Source organism: Channa argus, chromosome 8 (assembly GCF_033026475.1).
Source record: "Channa argus isolate prfri chromosome 8, Channa argus male v1.0, whole genome shotgun sequence".
Taxonomy (NCBI): Eukaryota; Metazoa; Chordata; class Actinopteri; order Anabantiformes; family Channidae; genus Channa; species Channa argus.
The window spans coordinates 20,024,095-20,050,494 of NC_090204.1; the positions used below are offsets into that span (position 1 = coordinate 20,024,095).

The 26,400-nt window shown below is 39.9% G+C and overlaps 1 protein-coding gene across 2 annotated transcripts in view; it reads right to left on the reverse strand.

Moving 5' to 3' along the window:
• Positions 1-26,400, reverse strand: part of LOC137131609 (ephrin type-B receptor 1-like) — a 93,779-nt gene that overhangs the window by 58,438 nt on the left and 8,941 nt on the right. For both annotated transcript variants that reach the window (XM_067513096.1, XM_067513095.1), the window contains exons 2-5: positions 1,821-1,885; positions 894-1,184; positions 551-769; positions 253-433 (exon numbers count right to left, since the gene is read on the reverse strand). In XM_067513096.1, the coding sequence (XP_067369197.1) occupies positions 253-433; positions 551-769; positions 894-1,184; positions 1,821-1,877 (748 nt within the window). In that variant the 5' untranslated portion in view covers positions 1,878-1,885. The remainder of the gene's footprint in view (positions 1-252; positions 434-550; positions 770-893; positions 1,185-1,820; positions 1,886-26,400) is intronic.

Here is a 26,400-nt window from a genome sequence, read left to right on the forward strand (position 1 = left end):
GGATGGAAGAAACTTCCCCAACACTGATGCAGTGTCTGCTTGTGGGCTGCACCCATGGACAAAGATACATCTAAAAATACACATACGCATGTGATTATTCTACTAGGACTGCCAAAACATAGACACATTGCTCTTCTGCAGAATGGCAACATCATTAAAAACATAATTCAGCCTGCCTGCCATCACCTCTAATTTGCTATGGTGCAGTACAGAATTCGCACATTTTCATTATTCACCCTTATACAGATTTACCTCGACACACGTTGCCATTGTCTGGTTCATAACCGGCCTTGCAGCTGCAGCTGCCGATAGGGACCATCCACTCTCCGTCTCCATTACAGTAGAGCTTTATGGGCACATCCACTTCCTCGGCGTTGGGAATGCAATTTCCTCTGGCAATGACTAAGGAGGTAGACTCTGCTCCCGTCAGAGTCTGCACAAAAAAAAAATAAAAAATAAGTATAAAAGGTCAGTTAGCATGCATATATGTTTTTGATAAGAAGTGTTGCCGATGGAAAAGCCACAGTTTTTGTTTCGTAACGCTCCATACCTCTGGGAAAAAGGCAAAGTTCTGCACCACACTCGGGCATTTCTTGTAGAATACCCTGACGGCCAGAAGGGACATGCAGGCACCCAGATCCTGGAAGGCCAGGTGGAAGCCTCTGCCTTTGGACAGCGGCCCAAAACTCCGAACTTCAGTGTTCACCTTCATCAGCCTTCCCCCAAAATCAACCTGGGAGAAACTCTCATCTGCTGCGATGGTGTCCACCTGGCAGAGACCAAAAGAGGGAGAAGAGACTGTGCATTTTAATAGATGAGAAGCCAGTTATACACCCTACTTCTGTCCTTTGTGCTGGAGTTATTGTTAAAAGTTCACTTCAAAAATATCTCACCTTTAGAAATGGGGCATTGGCCCAGTACTCCACCCCTTTGATGCTCTCTGATATGGTCCTGTCAGTCTCTAGGTAGTAAAGATTAAACGTCTCTTTGCAGGAGCCCAGGACGCTGGGGATGGAGGCACAGTCACGTACGGTGAAGCGGATCTCAACGTAGATGCGTTGTGCCGCCCGCCTGTCAATGTAAGTGGTGAGGAGCCAGTTGTTCTGGCTGGGCTCAAACACGTTGCACACCTGGTACGTCCTGATGGTGTTGAGGTTCTCATCATAGCCGCTCACCTCCTCCCACTAGAGAATGTGTGTGTGTGTGTGTGTGTGTGTGTGTGTGAGGGAAGGGCAGAAAGTGTAGATGAGAGGGGAGGAAGTAGAGGAAGAGGGGAGAGGCTAAAATGATTAATGGGTTTACCAAGACCTGGCACAAATTAAACTTTCTCTTTCCCTCCCTCCCATTTTTCCAAGCAGCCCCCTTCTCCCTCATTCACTTTTTTCTCTCTTCTGCCTTGTTCCTTGCTGCACAGGGGCAACCATTTGTCACAATTAGAGCCACTCACCTCAAGTACACACACACACACACACACACACACACACACACACACACACACACACACAGAGTAGACCATTGTAAGTGACTAGTCACCAGCCCAGCATTTAAAAAAGTCAAGAGTTCAAGAAAGTGGCTGGGAGACGGATTCTGTTGTTTTCTGTTATATTTAATTTTATTCAGTTCTATTCATTTCTCTACTGTGGACTCGAACGTTCTCTTCTGCATCAGTGGCGGTTAATTGGTGTCACCTTGCTACTGTAATTAAGATTTGACAGACTTGTTAATGGAGCACTGTAAAGTGTGCTCAAACTCCTTTCCTCAAGCGTACACACACACACACACACACACGTGTACAGTACAATTTTGGACATTGTTCTTACTCCGTTGGCGGGGAATGATATCCAGCCAAGCTCAGCTGTCGCTGTCCTTGTATCCATCACTGTCTCTGTCAGACAAAAAGAGAGAGACAGGCAGAGAGAGGTGAAAAGACTGAGCTGCAGGAAGAGAACAGGTATGAGTTTAATTAACAGCTCAGACGCCAACTTTAGCACTGCATTGTGATGGCTGCCATTCATATTCATGAAAATCCCACTTTGCACTGTTTCTGCAAAGCCTCTCTCTTTCTTCCTTCCTCCCATTCTGGGATAACGGAGATAAGTAGCCACAAATTAGCCAGACCTGTGGTTATGCTAATGCAGTATAAAAAAGTAACAGTGATATGATACAATGACTAATTAGAAATCCATTAATTAATCCATTTAGAAACAAAGCTTAACGTTATCTATTTGCTTTATCCCGGCATGGGCATATTTAAACCAACACCATCCCATAACAGACCATGTTACGGAAAAACAGTCCTCTGTGCTTTGGCAGCAGAAATGGTCGAACATTATTAGTAAGCACATCTCCTCAGACACTGTACAGTAAAATATTTCTCAAGAGATTTTCAATAATAAGAAGTACATGCAGTACATGATATTGAGTTGCAAACTGTGTTAAAGGATTGTATTACCAAGTAATAGCTACATCATTAAATAATAACAAGATTGTACCGTGTACATTCAAATGACAAACTGATGATGAGTCACTGGCAGATAGCATTAATTGAATAATAATTAGCAACATATAGGTGAAATCAGTTTGCAGCCACAACAGCAATGAAATAAACACTTTTATTATACAGCATGAAAAATATCTGTACAGTAATCTCACATACTTATCTGACACCTTACATCACAGCTGGATGACACGCTGACACAGTTCTGTATACCACAATGCTAATTATACTCTGAGATGTCAACAAAGGTGTGTGACAGCTAAGAAGTGTTTGACAACTGAACAACAAAGCCACCGCAAAGTAAAATCCCAGATGGCGACGTTCATTGTAAAACATGTCATCTCATACTATAGATCCTAATGTGTTAATGGTGAAATATCATGCGTGTGATCCATTTCGGCATCTTTCTGTGTGGTGTGTGAGAGGTCTGACAGGCTGGGAACAAGCGGTTTGGGAAATAAATTACCATTACTGTTTCCATGTCCACGAGTGCGAAACTGCGTTCTATCAATGACTGAGGATGCTTGTAGTAACATTGCAGAGAGTGAAAGAAAATGTCAAATGAAAATGTGCATGAAATGCTACTGCCCCTGCAACTAAGGCCATTAAAATAAGTATTTTTGGCCACCACTCGGTGAGGCAAACTGAGCAAACTTTTGAGCTCCGCAGTTAAAAAGAAGGGAAATTTCGAAACCAATATACAGTTTGAACTAAACTATGGAAGAAGAATACAGGTCTAACATGAACTCTGGTGTGATTCTGCAGCATAATCTTATGCGTGTGCTCCCACTCTAATACCTTATACATTGTTTTTCCTAATCAGATTTCTTCAGGGTTTTTTTTTTTTTTTTTACTGTTAACCAGTAACCGTGAACCACTGTCTGCAAATTTAACTTCGACCGGATGCAGCGAGTGGACACACTGAGACACTTAAGTTAGGCGCTGACAATGCAGACCCTAACACAGCCCTCGATGAGAAAACCCGGTGAGAAGGTTCAGCGACACTGCACCATGAGGACACCTCAGGCAAACAACCCCCTCCCCTTGATTCTTGCCATGCTTTCTTCCTCTTGTACTCTTTCATTTTGTCACCTTGCCTCTCATTATCTGCTCTCCTGCTCACACCCTCCCCACCTTCATCCTCTCCTTCACTCTTCCTCCCCTCCTTTTATCCGCCACTCTACCTTGGGTGCTTCTCTTTTTGTCAGCGAGCTAGCCTAATTACAGAACAACGGAGTTTTTCAGCTCTCCCCTGGGAGTGAGGGTCGTTTGGGAAAATAAAATGCTTGTCACGTGAAGTGTAGTCGACTATCAAAATCTTGGGCCATAGCTTACTCAATTGGTGACAATTGTTACTGTCTAATTTGTAGCTGCAGCGCGTTCACAGGCATGTTGTCAACAAAGCCTTTTTTTTTAAAAAGTGATCCACAGCAAAAGAGAGGTGCAGTTTAAAATGCATATGTTGTTCAGAGTAAAGTTTGGGTTAAAATAGGCTAAAAAGAAAAGCTCCTGTACATAGTGCCACTATGCAGGACACACCTTCCAGCAAAGGAAGGTAGAGGGATTTGATTCAGGGCTTTGCTAAAGAATAGAACAATGGCTGTGCACTGTCACACCCATTATACCCCCATCTTTTGATTTCAAAAAGAGGTGTTAAAGGCCTGTTCCCAGGCGCTTTAACATACAGTACAATAGACAAACTAAGCTGGTAATACATAAAACACTGCCTGCAACATCGTATCGAGGAAGCTTTGCAAAAGCTCTGTCCATCATCATTATATACATCCACCTGTAAATGACTGTAAACATAATAACCACAGACAAATATATTTTTCAATTATATAAAAATAAAAACTTTTTTTCCACCATCTCTTCAATAATGATGCAACTTTCATTATGTATATATAGGAGTATCTCCTCCGCTGATTTCAACTATACAACTATAGATGGATAGATAGATCACACATAACAAAAACAAGCAGGATTTTTTTTCTCATTTTAGAAGGTGGATGCTACAAAATTTGGGTACTTTTAGATTAAAAACACCAACACAATCAATCAAAAATATTTAATAATTAATTTCAATTTGGTCAACAAAAAACTTTATCCACTCTGCTCGTCCACTAATCACAGGGTCATATACACTCAGTGGACAAACAGAACCTGAAAAAGTGATCCTAAAGTTTTTGCCCCTTCATTCATTTTAAATAGGTTGGCCCAAACATTAGAACCACCTCTTAATATATTGCACAGCACTTGCGACTCCACTATCCACAATGAACTCAATTATAAACAAGAGAGTAGAATTATCGCCTGTTGTGACAGTTTCAACTTAAAAACTGAGAAAATATAACATTGTAAAAGTAGGAGTAGTATTCGATTGCATTCGATTATACAAGTGTCCCTTATAAAGTGCTCTGGTGTATGTTAAAGAGTCTTTGGGCGAGACACTAAAAGCCGAGTTGCTCCTGGTGGATCCAGGAACAGTGTTTTGTATGGCAGCTGCTGCCGTCATCCTCGTGTGATTGTGTCTTAATGTATGAATAAGAAGCAGTTTACTATTAAATGACTCTACTTATGTATTTTATTATCTATTCTGATCGATGGGTAATACCTGAAACTTCCATAAAAATTAATGTGCGAGCCCTGCTCTCATCTGCGTTACGACTCACAGAAAAACTGATGTAGAAGAAGGAAGCACACGCGCAAAGCTGAATATAAAAGTAAAATGAGAAAATCAGGAGAATCAGCTTTGGAGAGTTGATATAGACCAATCAACTGTTAGTTCCTCCAAAACACTGAGGTAGAACTGGTAGATGACCAGTGTAGGGCCATGAGGCAAGAGAACATTGAATGGACAAAGTCTTTGCTGCTCACACACCCTGTGTTTTAACCAGGCTCAAATTCACACTTGGTTGAATAGTCATGTGACAGGGTGGAAAAACTGCAAGGTATCAACGAATCGCGTTCACGCAAAACACTGGCTGCAATGACTTAATAGCTTTTGTGTCACTTTTTGCCAGGAGCATTACGTGGCCCTGAGAACAACATATGGCAACCATATCAGCAAACATAGCTCCTCAGTTTTAAAGAGAAGAAGTCTAATCAGAACAAAACCAGTCATGTAGCGAAGGGTCTCTGCTGGGCTTATTAGAGTGTACCTCCTCATCAGTCTAATTAACGGCACACAGCACACACCTCTCTGTGCGTAATGGGATATACTCTCCGATCAGCCTAATTACTTTTGACATATCGGAGGCTGTGATCGCAGTGTGCCCACCTCCCCCCATACTGATGCACCTCCTAAACCAATGCTACACCGCTGAACAAAACCAAAGCCATTTTATGGCAGAGGAAACAGCAGGTAAATCCGTGCAATATTGTAGCAGTCAGAGAGGCCGTTAAATCCTTGTTATGGCCCACGAGGGACAAGTAAAAGTATTTTCACCAAAGACGCTGAATTAAAAGTCATTTTACTGTTTTTCTGCCACATTCTCTTTCTGTCTCTCCGTGTGGGTGCGAGTGTACATGTGGTTGTGCAGCTTAAATTTAGTTCAGTACCAGAACATTTTTGGCTCCTGAAGTGATTTCGGCGCACGCTCCCAACTTTAAAGGGTTTAGATTTGGTAATGGAGTTAATATTAGAATCGGGCTCGGGTTAGGTGAAATGAATTTATCTCGATGACTCTCCCCCGCTCCGTCCGTCGACTGGGCAGCTTGGAGTAGAGAGTCAAAGGCATCGCACGGCCGACGCATGTCACTCTGGTTCCCTGATACTATGTGCTGGCTTCCTGCTGAAAAGGTGACATTGTGTCCTTGATTTTTTTTAGTCATGATGGTTCACGTTAGGATGAGGGGGGCAATGCACTAACCAGATTAGTTTACTCCAACAAAATTTATGTGCGTGTACTGTATGTATGTATGTCTTTGACAGAAAGTAAGAAATTACCCCTTGAAACAACATAGCGGTGGTTAGAAGAGCCTAGAAAAATAACACTCTGATGTGCATGTACACACAAAATACACGCTGAAAGCCCTCCTGGAGTGTTAGACGTCAAACCGCCCGCAGAGACGGTTGTTGACCAATCAGACATTGAAGTGGAATGACACAGCATCACGGAAGGACATCTCAGTCAAGAGCACATGCATTCAGATGCAGATGCGCAATTGCACAAATCAAATGTAAGCAAGTTACACGGATACAGGTCTCTACTACCTCTCCACAGGAAAGTTGTAATTAAATTGAAACATGAGGGCTTGCATTAGAAGCAAAGAATTATAAGAAGACCAGAAGAAAAGGCATCATTTCTTTAGAAAGTTGTGGAAACTGTATTCAGATCCTATACCACATAATACTGCACAATCTTACTTTATAATAGAATATACTTTTCATTTTAACCCTTTTGCCAGACTGGCCCCTTTTTAAAGAACAATAATAGTATTATTATTATGTAGAGTATGACATCAGATCCCAGTTAGACAGAACATTTGATGACCTTAGACTGCAAAAGTGTGATAAAAATGTTTTTACATACTTTAAATACTTTCTACATACTAAACATTTTAAAACCTACAATATGTTCCTTATCATTTGTTTCAGCTTTAAAACCTTTTTACATTTTGCATCCACTCAAAAAGCCCAATTTGCTCCACTACCTGACAAGTGTGATCTTATTTAAATATTATATGTTGAAGTTCTTGTCTTTGCTGATTTAGATGTATAAATTTATTGAACTGATTTGGTAGTTGTTTGAACTTTCAAATTCCCTCCATTTATATGTTTTCATGTGTTGCATGGATTGTTCTGTGAACACGAGTATTATTCAAAGAATCTTTAAACTGACAAAGTGAACCGTACTTCCTGATTTAAAATTAATAATTTGGTGCTGTAGGAGGACAGGGGTAGGACTGTAACACTAACCATCTTGCCTAGTATTGTTTTTATTATTAGGCAATAACCATAACTTAGTTATCATTATGAATATTTTCTTCGAGCTAATAAAAACACTTCTCTCCCAATTATGAATTCTCTAGTTTTGCTTGTTCAAAAATATAGTTTCATGAATTGAATACACTTTCATTACATTTTAAGTCACAAGATATTGTCAGAACAACCATTGTTAGAATATTAATACATACATCTGTGAAGAAAAACTAGACATTTGATTCGAAACAGGTTACTATGATATGTTTTTTTCATTATTATTTTAACTGGTAGCTGTTGTGATAATGATTTTGTCCATTTTCCTAACAGTCCTCCATATTGCTACAGTCACACAATGTAAGCAGTTGTTCCGTCTCATTCTCATATTACGCACACGGCTCACCGCACTGCTTGGTCAATCAGCAGGCTTCACTTTCAGGTGGCCAGGTGTACTTCTGTATAGTACATGAGTAAGTTACTTTGGTCCATTGCATTAAGCATTTACACGTTTTATCTCCTGTGAAAAACATCCTCCTGTATTAGACCCAGAGGATTTCCAGTGGGCTCAGTATTGTACCTTCGTGTCTCAGAACTGCTCCTATCTGCACACTGTCACTTTCAGCCACGGTGCGCTCAGATGTATACACAGCCTGAATACTCTCCGTGAATAATTTCCACATTCAGCATCAATCTGAAGTACTGGCTAATGGCTTGACCCTGTTGTCTTAAGAGAGTCTGCTCAGCATTTCCAAAACACATTGTATCAGCAAAAAATAGACATAACTATGCAACAACAGTGGATTTACGCAAGGAGCTGCAGATGTGGACAAAATTACAATTCTGCTACAATAGCATGACTCCATCATGTTAAAACACAGATACAGTGAGAAGATCATAGCCACAAGTTATTCAATTACTGTATGTGTCTGTAGCAGCGGCAAGTTAAGGAAATCAGTAACTTTACTGTATTATAAAAAGTAGGAGTGATCCTATCCTGTCTTCTTACACCAATATTTGTACTAGTACTAAGGTACCACAGTAATACTGCAACAGCTCAGATGTATTGATGAATGTGTTCTGTTCACTTGTGAAATGCTAATGTCAGATTGTATTGTGGGGGTTTGTGCTATATATATTTAATCTCCAAGCCCAGATGACACTGACAACATTATCAAACCTTGACAAAGTTATGATGCTCTGCAACTTACAGTAGCCTACAACTTAAGTACTGTCCATTAGCAGTAAGCTGACCTTCTTATGTGATGACTTTCCATCATTATTACCTACAACTTGGTAGGAATGTTGTAATTTAACATTAAAAACATCCATTATGCACAATGTCCAACTAACCTGTGTCTGTTTCTTCTTAATTAACATTTTGTGTAATATTCCCATGATACAAGCACTCTGTGATTAGTCTATTAAGTGTTTGCCCACACTAAGCCATGACTTATCCTTCTGCTCATAGACCTTTAAGAGAAACCTAGATTCTGATTTACATTTGTCAGTCCTTTATCATCAACTAACTTCTCTTGATATCTTTGCTAATATTTCTTTCTTGATTTGTCCTCTGTGTGCAGCACACAACAAACTAGACATATGGGGTTCTTTGGCCTGGTGTATTAATAGCTAATCTCTCTTTATTTGCTTTCACACATTGCAGGGATTTCAGTACTATGCAAATCAGTTTTGGAAAAAGCTCCAGGGCCGGGCCACAGCTTAGGTGACATGGTAGCAAAAGGCATTGGGTGGAAGGAGTTTGGACACAGTAATGTGCCATAACCATGATCAGTTATTAGTCATTATTATCAGTCATAACTCACTAGGTGCATATCACTGATACTCTCCTTAGTGCTTCACTCTTGACATCTACTGGACATGGCATAAGCACCATAAGCATCTTAACTTATATCTGCATCTGTCACACGGCAGCTGGATGGATGTGTGAGAGAGGGACAATGCACAATTATGCCTGTGACACATAATTTATTGTCTTCATATATTATTTAAATGACTGCCTGTACGGAACACTTATTAACTTATATCTAAAATAATATTGAGGTCAGGGTTGGTCCAGCACCATTAAAGCTGTTGCTACATTTTTATTGCCAACAAAAATCAAAGTCATGTTTTTTTTTTTTTGGCATTTTAGGTTTGTTATCACAGTAAGCTTTTAGATTTGCCTCATAAATCCAACATTATTTGCAGTAGTGGTATAACTACAAGTACAAAAGTATCTAATCACCAAAAGTATAATCGAATAACAACTGCACTGTTGAACCTTAGTACAGAGCTAATATCTGTCCTAACACAAACTTGTGAAATGTAATGTCCATCCATTCACCCACAATCTTAACTGCTTATCCTGTTCAGGGTTGGAGGAGGCCAGATCCTATTTCCTCAGTGTCACTGGGTCAGAAAGACTGTGAGCCGCCACACAGCTGCACTAACTTCACCACCGTGCCGCCCAAAATGTAGTGTTTAGTGAAATGATGCAAATCAAATAACAAAATGAACACTGGTAGTTTCTTTGGATTTTTATAATGTACACTACTAAAGTTAGGGATATTCGACTTTCGGGTGAAATTTCACAATGCACCTAAAATGCACTGTGACCCATACAGGTGAACTAAATATGACCTCGTCTAAACTTTAGAATGCACGTGTCCAGCTGTTCCATCTTTCAGCACTCATTGCATAACCTTAACCCAAACCGTAACAACAAGGTGATTAACCGCAAAAATCCCAATGTGATTAATGGATCATGTCTGATACAAATAATGTTCTGCTTCAATGACAATTAGTATTTAAACAGTCCTCTTCATCATGCTGTTCACATTTTGACATCATGAGACCAAGACGACACCTAACAACTGACAAGGTATTGAGACACCGACATTTTTTGTTGTGGTATACGCACCACTTAGCTTTTTCTTTCAATAAATTGTTTCAGATGAGGAAATTGCCATTGCATGCTTCTAATTAAAGGCCCTAATTTCATGACATAACATCACTGTAGCATGAACTAAATTTTTCATTAATTCACCCAAAGGTTGAATATGCCCACGTTTTTGTGAGTTGGTGTACGTGGATATATTATTGTCTTTTGGGACTTGACCGTGTGTCATAGAGTCAGGGCTTCGTGGGCCATCAGCACAAAACCTCACCGACACGATCAGAACAAATACGGAGATATAAGCTGGACTTTGGGGCATTTTAAAAGGTTGCTCAGATTACAAACCTTACTCCACTCAGGATGTTTGATTGACTCAAAGACCTGTGTCTTTGCTCCCTTCCTGTCTTATACTAGAGCCAACGCTTTTTTTCCCCCTTGTGGTTATATTCAAGTAACAGTCTTCATGATAAAATATCACCGTGTCAAAGTTCCATTTAAGACTGCTGAATCGGTCTGTGTGGATTTTAGCTTTTGCTCTCCGGTTCCTAGCTGCTAAATTAGGTGCAATGGCTCTTAAAGTATTTTTGGTCTCAGTGACTGTCAGCTTGACTCTTATTTATGCACATTTAGCTTCTTCTTCTAAGAGGGGAAATTCAAGAACCTTCATTCCTGCTCGAATAGAGACTATAGCACACAAATCATTCTGAAAAGAGCAATTCAGGTGAAGAATATGCAATACATTACGTTGTTAGATAACAGCGTTAGAGGAGGAATAGGTTTGAAGAAAAGCCTTAATGCTAACAATGTCTTCTGCTAGTGCTTGATTTTTAAGGCGTAAATTAAATTAGCATAAATTAGCATAAATTGGTGTTGAATGTAAACAAACTACTACAGTATTTGACATTTATCATGCAGGGGAACTGTTTGTCGCTGAATAACAAACAGCTGATCATACTGTATGCAAATCACTTTGCAGTCAAACATGTTTTTACTTAAGCAGTGAAAACATGCGCTAATATTATTTATTTTTTAATTTGGGTTCTTTCTGTTATCTAAACCTGACGCTTGTGCTGTAGATTAGAACGTGGAGGAATGACAGTGACTTCTTTTTGGAGAGCACCTACAGTACTGCATTTGGCAGGACTGTGTCAATGTTTCACATGAATCTGAATAAAAATAAATAACAAGTAATGAGATATCCAGAGATGGAAAAAACACATTTTCACATCAGCAAAACCAAATGAACATTAACAAAGTTAGAAGTCCCCGGTTGATCTCTATAGATGGTCGTAAAGGTCATATACGACATGTAATGTCGCTATGTGACAGTGTTGTAAAGCTGTGGTGTTGTACAGAATATTGCACTGTAAAAAGTAGGTGTGAAAAGTAAAACTAAGCTGCACTAATATTTTTTTTAATGTGTAAAATGAAAATGGTCACAGACAATGTCGAGAAATAATAAAAGCTCTGTGGTTCCTCTCAGCTCTTCAAAGTACTTCAGCATCTTTCAGCTCATTCGGTGCTTTAAATGCACTTAAGTCACCTAAGGTTAGAGTCCGCTTTCTCCACTAAGACGGTGTCTTAACTGTGATGTAAACAGAAAATCTGGTTTCCATAAAAAAAAGTGAAGATTTCCCCTGTTAATTTCTCTGGAGGATGCTGATCTCTTTGTACATGCAACCAGGTTTTAGACCAGGTTTTTACGGGCATGACATGTGCATTTATTTATGTGCATGAGAAAACGCTGCAGGGCAAGCAGCAAAGTGAATGATAAAGTAATGCTGCCTCCATTGAACTAACTAAAACTATCAGAAGCAGTTAAAATAAAAGATAAATAAAAGATTTATTGACTGTGGGCAGAGTCTATAAAGAAAGTTGTGTTGTCATCTGTTATCTGTCAGATCATGTCTTTGCCAGTCAAACTCCTAAATATTTGTTTAAACACTGGTCAAATTGATGACATCACCACCGATGGAGACATACAGCATCAACAGCTTTACCTAAAGTTTCCTTTGTTTTTACACTTATTTTACCTCCATTTCCCTCTGTACGCGCTACAGTCCATGTTGTCCTCGCCTCTACATCCATGATTTAAATGTTTCTTAAGTGCAAAATCTACCGTTTATAAAAAAGTCATAGCTACTGTCACCACCATGTTTGGTGGTGTTATAGCACACATGAGAATTTATTTTTGCAGGATTTGCGAGTTTGTGAACCTCCAGAACGTCCAACTGTTTAATGTTTTGCCCAGAGTTCACACATTTGTCTCTTGTGTGGTCCATCCAGACTGTCATAGGCTAGAAATCTGTGACAGTTGGTTCATGCAGTCAACTGTCCATCCTTTGAAAGGCTTAGCTTGTCCGCAGGTGCCTAAGTCCCATTTTTTCCATGTTTTCTTTACATTTTAGCCAGTTCCCACTGTGACAGGGAGCTCCGCTGTGTCCGTCTTTCTTTCTCTAACTGTGCTGTTCCAGTCAAACTACCTATCTGCTGCATGTGTATGCAGATTTACTGTAGTAGTATCAGAAAAAAAAAACTTGAAATAAATCCTCTTATTTCCATAGGGGGTCCTGATACGTGTTTGGTTTCTGCTCCCACTAAGTAGCCCAACCAAATTCAGCAACAACCCAAAGGGCCAGCAGCTAGGAAAAAAAGAGGATTATCCAACAACAGGTAGTAAACAGAAAAGACACAATACAAAGATCTGCATGAAAAGGGAAATACATGGTAGATGTTTTCAGGCCAAATGTGCCCACAAAGCAGTGTGGCCTCACAGGGACAGATCTTCGGGATTAGATGTGCACAAGTGCAACTGATGCCTTTAGGTATCAGGTTGTTTTTTTTTTCTCATTGCTGACATATCGTTATTGCTGGCAGTGGAAGCGGCGAGAGGAACAGGACCACTGTGTTAAAAAGAACAACCAAGCTGTCACACATGAGCACTTATCTGTGTCACGGTTTCTTACCGAACAAGCATCCCACACGCACATACACACCCTCAATTTCAGACTTTGTGGTCCCTGTCTTTGTCCCCCCCCCCCCCCCCCCCTCCAATCTATTCCTTTATGTCTTTCCCTCACCCTCTGATTTCACCTCTCCTCTCATTTTCCTCTCCTCATCTAACAGCCTTGACCTAGAAAATTTGTGGTGTCATGATTTCACTTGATGAAAGAGGACATGTTCGCCACTACAGAAACCTCCTATCTCAGCTTTTCAGAAGCTGAAAAAAATACCCGTTAAATCTTGACTTGGTGCCTGCTACAGCTTTGCTTCATTAGTAACATCAGATTTGACACATGCTGGTATAGAACTCCTGTAATGACTCCATTTCTTTATAGCAGTATAGTTTGATGACTTGTCACTAAGACACATTACATGTTCGATAATTAAAAACAAGTAAGTTTATTTAAATAGCACTTTTCACAGTAACAATCACAAATCACAGTCACTTCATAAGGTGCAGTGATATAGACTTAAATATAACAGAAACAAAATAAAATAGTTAAAACCAAAAAGCTCAGTCAACTAAAACCCTGTCTAAGTGTCTTCAGCTGCTTTTTGAAACAATCAACAGATTCAGCCATGTGCGGTGACAGGGGCAGGGCTTCAGCATGAAAAGAGAGTTCCCCCAGAGTTTTTAAACGGGTTTCGGGAACCATCAGGATGGTTTGACTTGAGGAACGGAGAGCACGCTTTGAAGAGTACGGGGTCAAGAGGTCTCCGAAGTACTGAGGAGCCTATCCATGTAGAGCTCTGAATGTTAGCACTAAAATTTTAAAATCAATTCTGGACTTGACAGGCAACCAGTGAAGTGAAAATAAAAATGAAGTAATATGGGCTGTTCTAAAGGTTGCTGTTAAAAGTCTCGCTGCAGCATTTTGAACAATCTGGAGGCCATTTAAAGTTGACTTATTACAACAAGTAAAAACAAAATTACAATAAACATGGCGAGAAGATATGGTTTTTTTTTTTTTCGTTTTTTTTTGTCCTTTCGGCTTATCCCGTGATTTCAGGGTCGCGACAGCGGATCATTGTCCGCATGTTGATTTGGCACAGTTTTTACGCCGGAAGCCCTTCCTGACGCAGTTCAGTGTAACGTTTTTCTCAGTTGAGACATGTTCCTGAAATGATAAAAACAGTTCTTGACTTACTGTTTTTAGTGCCAATCGAGAGACATAGACTGGTCAAACACAACACCTAGGTTTCTGAGGCTCGACTGGACAGAAGAGTCTAGTAAACCAAGGCGTTGTTTTTGTCGGGTGCAATGATCAGAGTTTTATGGAGTTTATGTGGAGTTAGTCAGATTCTTTAGCCAGGTCTTGATGGATGATAAGCACTCTAACAACGTGGACAAAAAATGAACATCATCTGCATAAAAATGATAACATTCCTCAAACTGGCTAAGAATATGTACAACAAGAATAAAACTGGGCCTAAAACTGAGCCCTGTGGGACTCCACATGACAGAACAGCCACTTCAGACAAGCATTGCATTTTGCGACATCCTGATGGAAATGTATCAAACAGTTTATTCGCCTCCATAAATATAGTTAGCTGTCCTGCTACCACTTTTTCGAAGATGTTTGACATAAAAGGAAGCTTTGATATTGCCCTGTAATTGATAGGCTCAGAAGGGTCAAGATTTGGCTTTTTAAGATTAGGGTTAACAATAGCGTGTTTAAAATAGCTGGGGATCAATTCAAACTCAAGTGAGAGATTCATTAATTTAACAATCCATGGACCAATCGATGGAACATATTTTTTTCCATGGACCAAGCGTGTGCAGATGATGTATCACTATTTAGGCTTTCTAAGCTGGGGTTACTAGCCCTGATGTATTCCACTTTACATACAAACAAGTTTAAAAACATATTACAGTCCTCTTCTGTGTACACAGGCACTTAGGAAGATGAAAGTGAAACAAGATTTTGAATAGTGTCAAACAAGACTTTGTTATTTTTCATGTTTAATGAAAACACAGATCTAGACCGCTTTATCATTTCATTTAGCTCCAAAATCATGCTTTTATGATACAGTCTGTGCAATTCTAACTTACTGGCTTTCCATAGACGCACTAGTTTACGGCGATCTCTCTTGAAACTACATATGGCTTCATTCATCCATGGACAAGGTTTTATTATATGAGAAACAGAAATGCTTAACCCGAGCTAAGGAGTAGAAAATAGCCAAACATTTCATAAATGTCTCAACATCGCTGCACTCAGAGAAAGAGCTGGGGTCAAAAGAAGAAGAAAACCTGTCAAGTGCAGCTTGATTTATGATATTTCTTTGAGGCAACACTTTGTGAGGAGATGGGACCATATTGCCAGACAAACTAAATAAAACACAACAGTGGCCTCTCATTTGAATGTCCTCAACACCTAACTGTTCAATACTCAGGCCAAGAGAGAAAACCGGGTCTAAAGTAGGGCCTTTTTTATGGGTGGGACCAGAGATGTGCTGTTTAAAATGAAAAGATTCAGTAAGGGTTAAAAACTCTACTCCCATGTCATCGATTGTGAAGGTTGAAATCCCAGAGAATTTAAACACTCACATTTAATGATAAATGATAAAAAGTCAAAGAACTCATCTACAAAACAAACGAATAGAGCCAGGGGGTCGGTAAATCAAGATACAGTAAAATGAGCCAACGTTTCCAACCTTACTCATTTGGAGCTCGAAGGAGTTGAAAGTGTCTCCACTTCCCATCGGACAGGTGATGACAGTACGCTGAACTCGCTTGGGCAAAGCAGGATCAGGACACACCAAGTCGGGAAATACAAGTCAGAGAGGATACACCACAGAGCTGGCAGTGCTCGGATTGACTCCTGACCCAGCTCATGGTCTGGAAGCAAACAATGAAGCGGCCGCAAACACTAAAGTCTTCCATATGCTCCCTAAAGTGGAATAACGTGTGCCGTCATATTTCAAGACCGCGGACACACAGGTATTAGTTAACAGAGGCCGTGCAGCAAAATATACCACAAGAAAAACAATAAACGTGCGAGAGAGCAGAGAGGAAGCAGCGGCTAAGCCAAACAGAGGTGCCATCTTGAACCAGATATAAAAAAATCAACACAAAGAATCATCAAACACATCAGCACAGGGAAAGAGGGCAGACCTGTCAACACAACACGGTGCGATGATCAGGGAAGGCTTGTGACTTTAACATGTGGAGGATGTATTATAGATCTGTAGAATGTGATTAGCTGTCAAACCAGAAGCTTGTCACAATAAAAATAACTGGAACATATTGACTTTTTTGGACAACACGGTGTGCTAGTCACTGTAAAATAAATAAATAACTAACTTATTGTTTTTGGAAAATGGTAGCAGCACAACAATAAAACGAGAACATATTGGGTTTTTATTTTAAGCACTGAGCCCCGATGAAGAGTCTGTCTCTCTCCCTCTCAGGATGAAGACTGCCTATACTACAAACAGAAAAGTGCACACACACACACACACACACACACACACGCTGAGAGACACAAGCGCTGTGTGAAGCATGCAGTCTGTCACTGTGGCAGAATCCTTTGTGCCTTTGTGACTAACACAAGGGGAACAGTCTTCTTACTGACATGCTCTGTTTTTAAGGAGAGTGATGCCTGAAGACGCCACATTAGATGTCGTCGAACGCTGGATCATTTGTTCAAGTGCATTGATAATTCAGAGGGTAATTCAGACGGCTACACGAGTAGGCACGGGTGAAGATGAGCATAGGCACAAATTAAAGTTTGTGTGCTGACTGTGAAGCATAAGGTGATTGGGTTGCGTAGGGTGCATGAACTTTTAATCCACATACAGAAGACACAAATCTTATCCCAGGGAAAAGTACTGTGTTCATTGGGATTTGATGAAGAGGATTCTTCATCTGTATTAAGACTTTTTTTTATATATCTAGTCATATCTACACTTATGCAGGTAATGGAAGTGCTTTGGTGGCAAAAAGTACAAACATGAGCCTACAGGAACAAACTGGATACAAGAAAATTAGTGTTCAAAAGCCAAACAAAACATCAATAATGTTACCAGTAGGTAAGATGTTGGTTTTTATCTAATAAAAGTAAAATTCATGGCAGAGCTGCTGTATTGGATTGCATCAGATTGTACAGGTGTTCCTAATATAGTGGCCAGCGAGTGTTTATTTAAACACCTTTACATTTTGTCGTTTCATAACCTAAAATAAAACACGATAAAAAAACGAAAAAACAGTAACAGCTGGAGTTGCAGGACTTCATGGCAAAGAGTGGTGATTGTGTGCATGTGACAGAAATATCAGGTGATCACAAGTCCGGCGTCTGGCAGGAAAAACAACACTCCTTAAGGAAAGACGCATTAGGTCTCGTTTGAGCTTTAGCAAAGAGAACCTGGAATATTCTGAGGCCCAAAGGAAAAATGTGCTATGGCCAGATCAGAGTAAAACTGAACTCTTTGGCCTCACGTTCAAATAGTGCTGTATGTTTGGTGCAAAGATAATACACATCACTGTCCAAAGAACACTACACAGGACAGTAGAGTACAGTAATGCAGGTGGTATGTTTCTCTTTGGCTTCACCAAATGAAAATCTTCCAGTTTGCTTTTAGCAATTTTCAGAGCTGTCTCCATTTTTTTCTTTGACTTGTTCTAACCTGCATTGTGTGTGTGTGTGTGTGTGTGTGTGTGTGTGTGTGTGCGTGCGGCTGTGAAACAACAAAATGTTTTGAAAGGGTGTGATTCTTTTCAGTACCCGCTGTGTCACAGTAGCACTTAAAAATATATTCCGTAGCTGACTGGTAATGACTTCAGAAGAGGAGAAGTGTGTGCAGTTCCCTGAATAAGCTGAAATTGTGTTTCCCAGAGGTGATCTGAAACGGTCATTTTTCATTCTTTGTCTCTGTGTAGATTAACCTTCGCTTACAGTGCATTACAGGGGGACGTTGCTGTTTAAGAAACACTATAATTTGCTTGTAATTGCATTCGAGTTTGTTATAAGCCATATTTAAATGTTTATATGCTGTGGATTAACGATAGAGGGACATGTTTTTGTACTTCTGTGCATCAATTTACACAGGTCACCGGCATTCGTATGTTAAAATTACATAAATAACTGTTCAATACTCAGACCAAGAGAGAAAACCAGGTCTTTTTTTTTTTTTTTTGGACTGAGCACTGCCAAAACATGGCTGACCCACAAACAGTAGTAGCCAAACAGCGATGGAAGCTCCTGCATTCACACACCCCTTTGTGCAGACATGGTGCACACTGATCTGTAAATGACGTTTGATTGGGAGCCTGTCAACATATGTCAGGTGAAACAGGAAACAGCTGCTGACTTACTCCAGATACACAACCGTTGTCACAGGCTGTGTGTAAATCCTTACAAGGCACCAACTGGTGATCATTCAAACAACCGATTCATCTGTCTACAGTTTCTGCAATGAATTAGATTGTACAGAAATCTATGACATTTCCTGTGTTTTTATTTTAGAAACATATTTCTTTAAACTGTTTTCGCTTTAGATATTCAAACTGAAATGTTTAAACATAGAGCAAATGAAGCGAAAACAGTGATTATAAGAATAGAAATAGTATTTGTAGTTTACATAATTCTTCACTATTCACCTGTAGTGGTAACTAACTACATGCACTCATGAATTGTACTTAATCAATAGAAACATTCACCTGTTTGTCCACTGATGACATTATAACGACAGTTATAGGTTTAATTTATCAAAAGACAAATGGTCAGACTATTATTTAACCATTCAAATTATTTGCTACCACGCAGTTACAGCATCTCTGATGTGAGAAAATGCTGTTTTTTTGGCTAAAGGTATGATAGAAAGCTGCTTTAAGTACTGGGGTTTAGGACATTGTGATGGACATTTTGTTTAACTGTTTTCTGACAACTGTTATTCGCAGCTCTACTCTGTTATCTCTAATGGATTCAGATTTAGTACAGCACTTCAAGTGAACTTGCATCAGTTTTCTGGCAGTCTACTCAACTTTTAATACGACATCTACAGTGCACTGTAAATTAAACGACAACTTGAGCTGTCATAAAACTCACTAAACTACATGGCAAAATATAGTAGGAATTTAGGAGTATCAAGGGATTCCCAATGTTTTTTGCTGTGTGTGTCCCGGAGCTGCCACTCAAAAAAAAAAAGATGAGTGGGACACGAAATCAGACGAGGCACAACCGCAAGCTACATATTGAAGCATTACAGCTGCAAACACCAGCATTTAATCTCTAAGCCACGACATCAAAGCCTCAGTCCCCGATTTCTTCTTTTTTTTTTTTTTTCATTAAATCAATCTTAAGTAAATATTTTTCCTTTCCGTGTTTCTTTTGGGTCGTAACATATAAACTGATTTTGGAAATTACTTGGAAAAGGACCCATTAGCTGAACAGAAGTCATCTGAAAGGAAATGGGCCACAGTGTGGTATTGTGTGTCTAAATACAGCTACACTGCATCTCAAACGATGACAAGCTCATCCTATTCACAAAGAATACACCCACAGTAGCATTGCAGCTTCTCAAGTTTATATAAGTGCACTGAGATGGCAATGTGGGAACGGAAAAATAAGTACTGAAAAATACACATCTCCAGCGCATTGTACCATGCTACAAGTCAACGTTTTGAGTCGAGCCTACAATTATACTTCTTTGTATGAAGGAACAGATCATTAAAATTGTTCTGAATCCAGCCCAGTTTTTCAAATGAGCTTATTTTTTGCAAACATTAGACGCGGCCAAATAATGCATTAGAAACACGAGAGATGAAGCCACTTATTATTTCCATTATTGGCTCTTTTTATTTTCTTAATCATTGGAGACGTATAAACAAATGGAAACGGAGATTTGGACATATTTAAAAGTGCTTGTTTTGCTCAAGAAGGTGTCCAAACTCGGGAAAAACAAATAAAAAATGTACATCTGAGAAAATACAGCAATCAGCCAAACATTATGACTAACAAGTGAAGGAAATACCATTTAATACTTTATTGCAGGGGCACGTGGAAGTGAGCGTGACATATTAAGCAGAAATTGAACATTTTGTCCCTTAAGTTGTTGTTTTGGAAGCAAAAAACATGGGCATGCGTAAGGATTTGAGCAAGTTTGACGAGGGCCAAATTGTATTGGCTAGATGATTGACTGTGTGGTCACTTTAATGTTATCTTCTTTACTGACTCATATTTATACCAGGCCAAATATGATTGAACAATTCAATGTTCCCAAGCCTATTTTAGTGGTGCTATACAGGTGGGATACAAGAAGATAATTAAAAAGCAGCAGACTTCAGATTTAAGCATCATTTTGTCAGCAGAATTTTCCTGCTTGGCATGAAAGAGGTTGTCTAATCATCTAATTTGTATTCTATTAAGGCAGACTATTAGTCACAGATCTGTTTATCACTTGTCTGCATGTGTCTCCGCTCGTCGCCCCGGAGACAGCTAGAGAAAGACAGAAATGAACGTAGAATGAAAAAGAGACATATGAGCTGACCAAGTGCCACAGTGCCTCTGCCGTTTGTCCCCCGACAGCGTCCATCTATCAGAGGGTAAATCTGCTGGCAGATGTTCTGCTGAAAGCAGCCTGGAAGCCATCCGCCAGCTCGGTGAGACACCTTACACCGTCTCAGAATGTGCAACATGGCTAAGAGACACATGCTCGCACAGCATGAAGCTCGGTCATGTCAGCGTGGAGCCCCCACGCTACCAGACTGCACACCACAATGTGCAGGTGAAGTGGCTGCTGGCCCGACCCCTGAGAGGAAGACACCTTTGTGTGTTTAAAGAATGTCAGAAAACAGAAACTAAAGCAGTTAATAATGTCTGAACTATAACCACAATCAATCAACTTTGTGTGTGTTTGCCTCTTCTGGAAATCTGTGATGATCATCTAGAGCTCAAGAGAAAGGTTGTTCCTTAAAAAAGAGCTTATATTACAGCATAGAAGAGAAGATAAAGCAGCTTCGGTGTTGAGTGATGTGATGGCAGTGGCCAAGCTGGGCTGCAAAACGTCAACATTCTATCCCCAAAGCTTTTTTTTTAATGTGATTTTAACCATTTTAAATAATTCAGAAACTGTGTCCACTTCAGGATCCGATTTCTCTTCATCTATGTATTCTACGTAGGATCTATGTATTACTAAATCTTCAATGTATATCTCCACACATCTCAAAGCATTAGAGAGCAGCATTAGAGAAATTGCCCTATACTGAGACAAATTTTTGGATTTGGGAATTGGGCTCTTTGAATTAGAGACTAATAAACACTTGAGTAATAAACTCATATCAAAATAGTTTGTTTATGAAATATGATTGTGTAGTTCTGTAGCCGCCTGGAGTAGCGCGCCACAATTTGCAGGTGCTGACACAAATTGAGCCAGTTGTCTCTCTCAGGAGTGGAACTGCAGGCTGGACAGCAGGCTAACGTTAACAGTGGACTGTCTTCTGCTCTTCTCTGGCTAGTACAAGTACACACGATAGTTTGCTCAGTCAAACACCCGTTTCCAAACTCCTCTTACTTTGAGCTTCAAAAGTTGGTTTGTTAATTTACAGAAAACCTCTGCAATTTTACAGAGTTTAAAAAAAAAAAAAAAAAAAACTAACTTTAGGACTACTTTTTACAATGATGGGGCCATGTCTCCAGCCAAACTAAGTACACAGTCACGTATAATGCAAATTATATGTAAATAGGTTCTGGAGCGAGTATCAGAGGAGAATCTGGGCTAATCGGACAGAGGGATTCAGTAAAATCTCTGGGTGATTAAAATATCACTGATTATATTTACTTAAACCATCTATCAAAATTAATATCATGCAACGACGTGTGCTGGCCTGCCCATCAGAAGCAAATTTGTGTTGAGTGTCTTGCTCAAGGACATGCTGACATGTGCACAGAACATGTGGATTGAACAGCCAACAGCCACTCCTGCATCTTATTATCATATCAATGCCAACACATTATTCTGCCATACATTTTTAAATTACTATAGCAATGGCAAATTAGCTCCAAGTATATCCAGAAATGCCTCAGATTGCAATTTCAACATTAAAGTAACATTTTAGGAACTGACTGACTGAATAAATTCAATTAAACTGTCTAGTTTTCACCATTACAGTCCACCAAACAGTGGAACGGACACGTGTGACTGCTGTAAAGTATTAAGTACTTTACACGAGTGCAATTTTAGATCCCCTGTTACTTAATTAAATGCTGAGAGGCCACTTTTCACACAGTTTGGAGAGGTGCTGTGAAATCAAGTGCGAGCACGGACAGACATGAAAAACTCTTCAGAATCCATTTCTCTTTTCATAACTGCATTAGATTTGTGTCCCAGAGATAAAGAGATCAAATTTAAATGAGAGGTGTAACTAAAGTAGCAGAGTTCACCCAAAGGTCACCTGTAACGGTGACGAGCCGCGGCTATTTTCTGAGTCAGTGAGGATGACTATGGAAATCGGGCACGCAAGCTAAGGCAAAGCAAGCATAGCTAAAGAATTTCAGCTATGTGAAAGATATGTTTCACCCTGGGTGGGGAGTTTCATGTTTGCTGACCTGTTTGCCCCTTAAGGAAGAAGCCAGAAGAGGATCCGTGTCAGAGGGCATTTGAGGAGGGACAGGAGATAGAAGGAGAGATGAGGGTTAAAACTGACTTCACCTAAACAACAAAACAGTCTGAAGATTCCCTGTGATTTTGGCTCAAACTTCAGCAGCATTACTCGTGTGACTTTGACGGCCCAAGCGCTCGTCATCTGTACCTTAAAGATGCTATATTTAGAGCGAGGTTTGTTAAGGTTGACTTTTGTTTTCTAGTCACTCACACACACACAGACACACACACACAGTATGACCTGCTGTCGTAGAGATGTGTCTGTACCTCCTCCAGGATCAGCCCGTAAGACTGATTCTCCGCTTACTTTCCTCCCATCTCGACCTCTGCCCTGCTCACTGTTCTCATACTTTCTGTGGGTGTTGAAGTACAATTTGTCCGGGTTCCTCGGTACCTAACTGCTCTTTGCTGTGTCTTTCCCAAGTCTTTTCTGTAGATACTCAGATAAGCCGTGTTCGAAAATAAAAATTGTCATTCTGGCAAAAGAATGATGCTTTTGTTTCATGATTTCATCACTTAGTTTTTTAGCATGTGCTAAGTGATGGTGACTCAAATTATCAAAATGATCCTTTAATGCTGGACAGTCTGGCACACAGTGCCAAAAAAGGTAACACTGTGTCTCTGTCCAAATATATAGGGATGTAAGTGTTTGAGAAGGAATTCCATGAAGAGGTTGGTATGCCGGTGTAGAAGACAGGTACGCTGGATTGGAGTGTTGGCTAGCACAGCAGGCCACAGGCCAAGACCACCATGAAAAAAAATAATTTTCTCATTCTGAGAAGACGTAATGTGTGTTTGTGGGCTTAAAGCACAAAGTACACTGTATGCTTGCAGGGTAAATACAAAATCTAGCTCACGACTAACAGTATGTTGCATGCCAATCCCTGTTTCCCCATATTTCTCTCTATGTAGTTGAAACCCTTGAAGAAGAAGAATATAAAAAGACATGGAGTTTGGTGGATGTATGAATTGCCAAATGGGTGCAGAAAGAGGTGCCATATCCTGTTTACTTGTGTTTAACTGTGTATGTGTTTACAGCTTTTAAATTAAAATTCCACAGCAGTCACAAATTGCCAGGCTGGACTACAAGCCCACTAACAGGCACTCAAATGCTGAGAGCTTGTTAAAATGGCTCCTAGTGGGAGGAACCTGACACTTATTCACTCTGGGCTCCACATATCAAACAGCAGAGGTCTAACTGCTGGGTGTCTCTCTGCCTTTTTCTTGCTTCAACTCATTCCTGTCTTCTTCTATATCCCTCTTTTGCCTTCTCCATCTCTCAGGAGATTTGATATCATAACTGCTGCCGTGCAGGGTAAAACTGTCAAAGTAAAACTGCTCCCATCTCTCCCCCGCCTGTCTCGTCTGCCCCGCTTTTGCTTTGTCCCCGTTGTGTTGGAAATGTAGTAAGGACAATAAGGGAAAAATACATAATCACAAAAAGCCTGTGGAAGCACCCTGTGGGGTCACGATATGTGCACAGTTCAAGTGTGTGACATTTTGCCAGACAAAAGTTGACACAGAGTACGCGTGTTGAACCTGAACAATAATCTTTCTTTTTACCTGCGGTCAGTGTCCTTCTGTTCCTGAGCACAGACATTGAATGCCTCACTGGTTCATCAGAGCAGCTCAGTGGCCAACAGAAGTGAAGCCTGTGGCTGTAAAAGGCAGCTGCGGATGAAACCGACCGAGTGTGAATTCAGGTACAACTATAACAGAGCACGGACACTTGCTCGACCTGCCATGATTCGGTAAAGTTTAAACTGAAAAGTAGGAGAACAGGACTGCGCAGGTGGAAAACTAAAACTAAAGTTAAACAAATTCCTTTTTCCAAAGCCAGATAGTTTCTTACAGCCGACGAATGATTAGTCAATAAATTAATTAGTTGATCATCAGGGGATTAATCAGCCGCCATTTGATTACTGACGGTTCATTTCAGACGTCGTTTAATTTGACGTGGCTTTAGCCTCTCAGATATGAGTGGGCACGTTATTGTCATTTATGATCGCGAGCTGAATATTCTTGAGTTTTGGATGTTGGTTGAATTTTTAAAAAGCTATTCAACCATGTTACTACCAGCCCTTTAAAATAATTACCCTGTTCTTCTAAGAATTTAATGACTTAGTAATGAGTAATGAATAATAATAATGACATCGATTTATACTGAAAATAATAATTAGTTAACTAGCTAATTTACTATTAGCTGTGTTGACACTGCAGGGCTTTGAGCTAAATATTAAAGTCAGCACAGTTTGCTAAAGCAGGTGTAATATTACAGGCTACTCTGCTTCTTAGAACCTAAGAACAGCTGACACAGTTTTAGGAGTTTTGCACTTATGCAGTTATGAACCAAAATACTGGACAAACGGCATTTTTGTTTTGGTGATGACAGATTACCAATTGCGCTTTACACAACTTTATCTGCGTTGTATCATTATCTTTACGGTTACGTCTTTACGAGACGGTTGGATGGAAAAAAACAAGCAATTTTAAGACATATCGTGACCTTGGACCTCAGGTAACTTGTGATTTTTCATCAGTTTTTATGAGAATTATAGATTTACAGACTAAATGATGGATTGAGTGGAAAGCTTAAGCTACACCTCTCTGCTGCCATCATTTTATGTGAAGAACCTTGTGATGTGATTAAAGAACCTGTACATGTGGGGGAAACTTGATATTTCAATCTATAAATTTTTAATTAGAGTAAAAAAAAAAAAAAAAACGTTTTTAAGAAAATAAAAACAAATGTGGAAAAAAAAATTCCATAAACACACTTCTTGATTTAATTTATATCTGGAGGTACAAAGAACTGCTGGCAATGGTTTTACAGAATGTAGTTGCTAAGGCCGTTGCTAAGGTGGCCACGGCTGACTTTATGGCGATATCAGGCTGTACGTACATTAGTGTGTTTGTGTATCTGTGTATGCGTGAATGCGCGCTAATAAGCTGGTCAGAGTCATCTGTTGCCATTGTGTTGCCATAGTGATGCTAAGTGCTTAGTTGCCACTTGTTCAAACAGAAGGGGCTCAAACTCCAGCGCATTAGTGAAAGGAATTGTCTACACCAAGAAACAATGACAAGAGGTGAGAGGGCAGTTATAGTTCAAAATGATGCTGCAGGGATCTGAACTGCTTGGAGAGTCCTGAGCTCCCATTCTGAAGTGCATTGCTGTCAATGGAGGAATTGGACTGGCCTCCCCTCACTTTGAGGCTCCTGGGACAACTCTTGTTGCTTAAATAGCCACATTTTTAGAAGGACAACTATGTCTACAATTTAGTTTCTCCAGTCTACATTAGGTCAGAACATTGTGCTTTATAAACACCAGTGCGTTTGTTCTTTCCTCCCCTTTTAACCAAGGCTCAAACAAAGTTGAGCAGTTTAAAGGGTATAAATGAAAGATGTAAAAGCCGAATGGATGTAATAAGGTAGATTGTTTTTTGTTGGTCAAACTTCAGTGGAATTTCTATCTGAAAT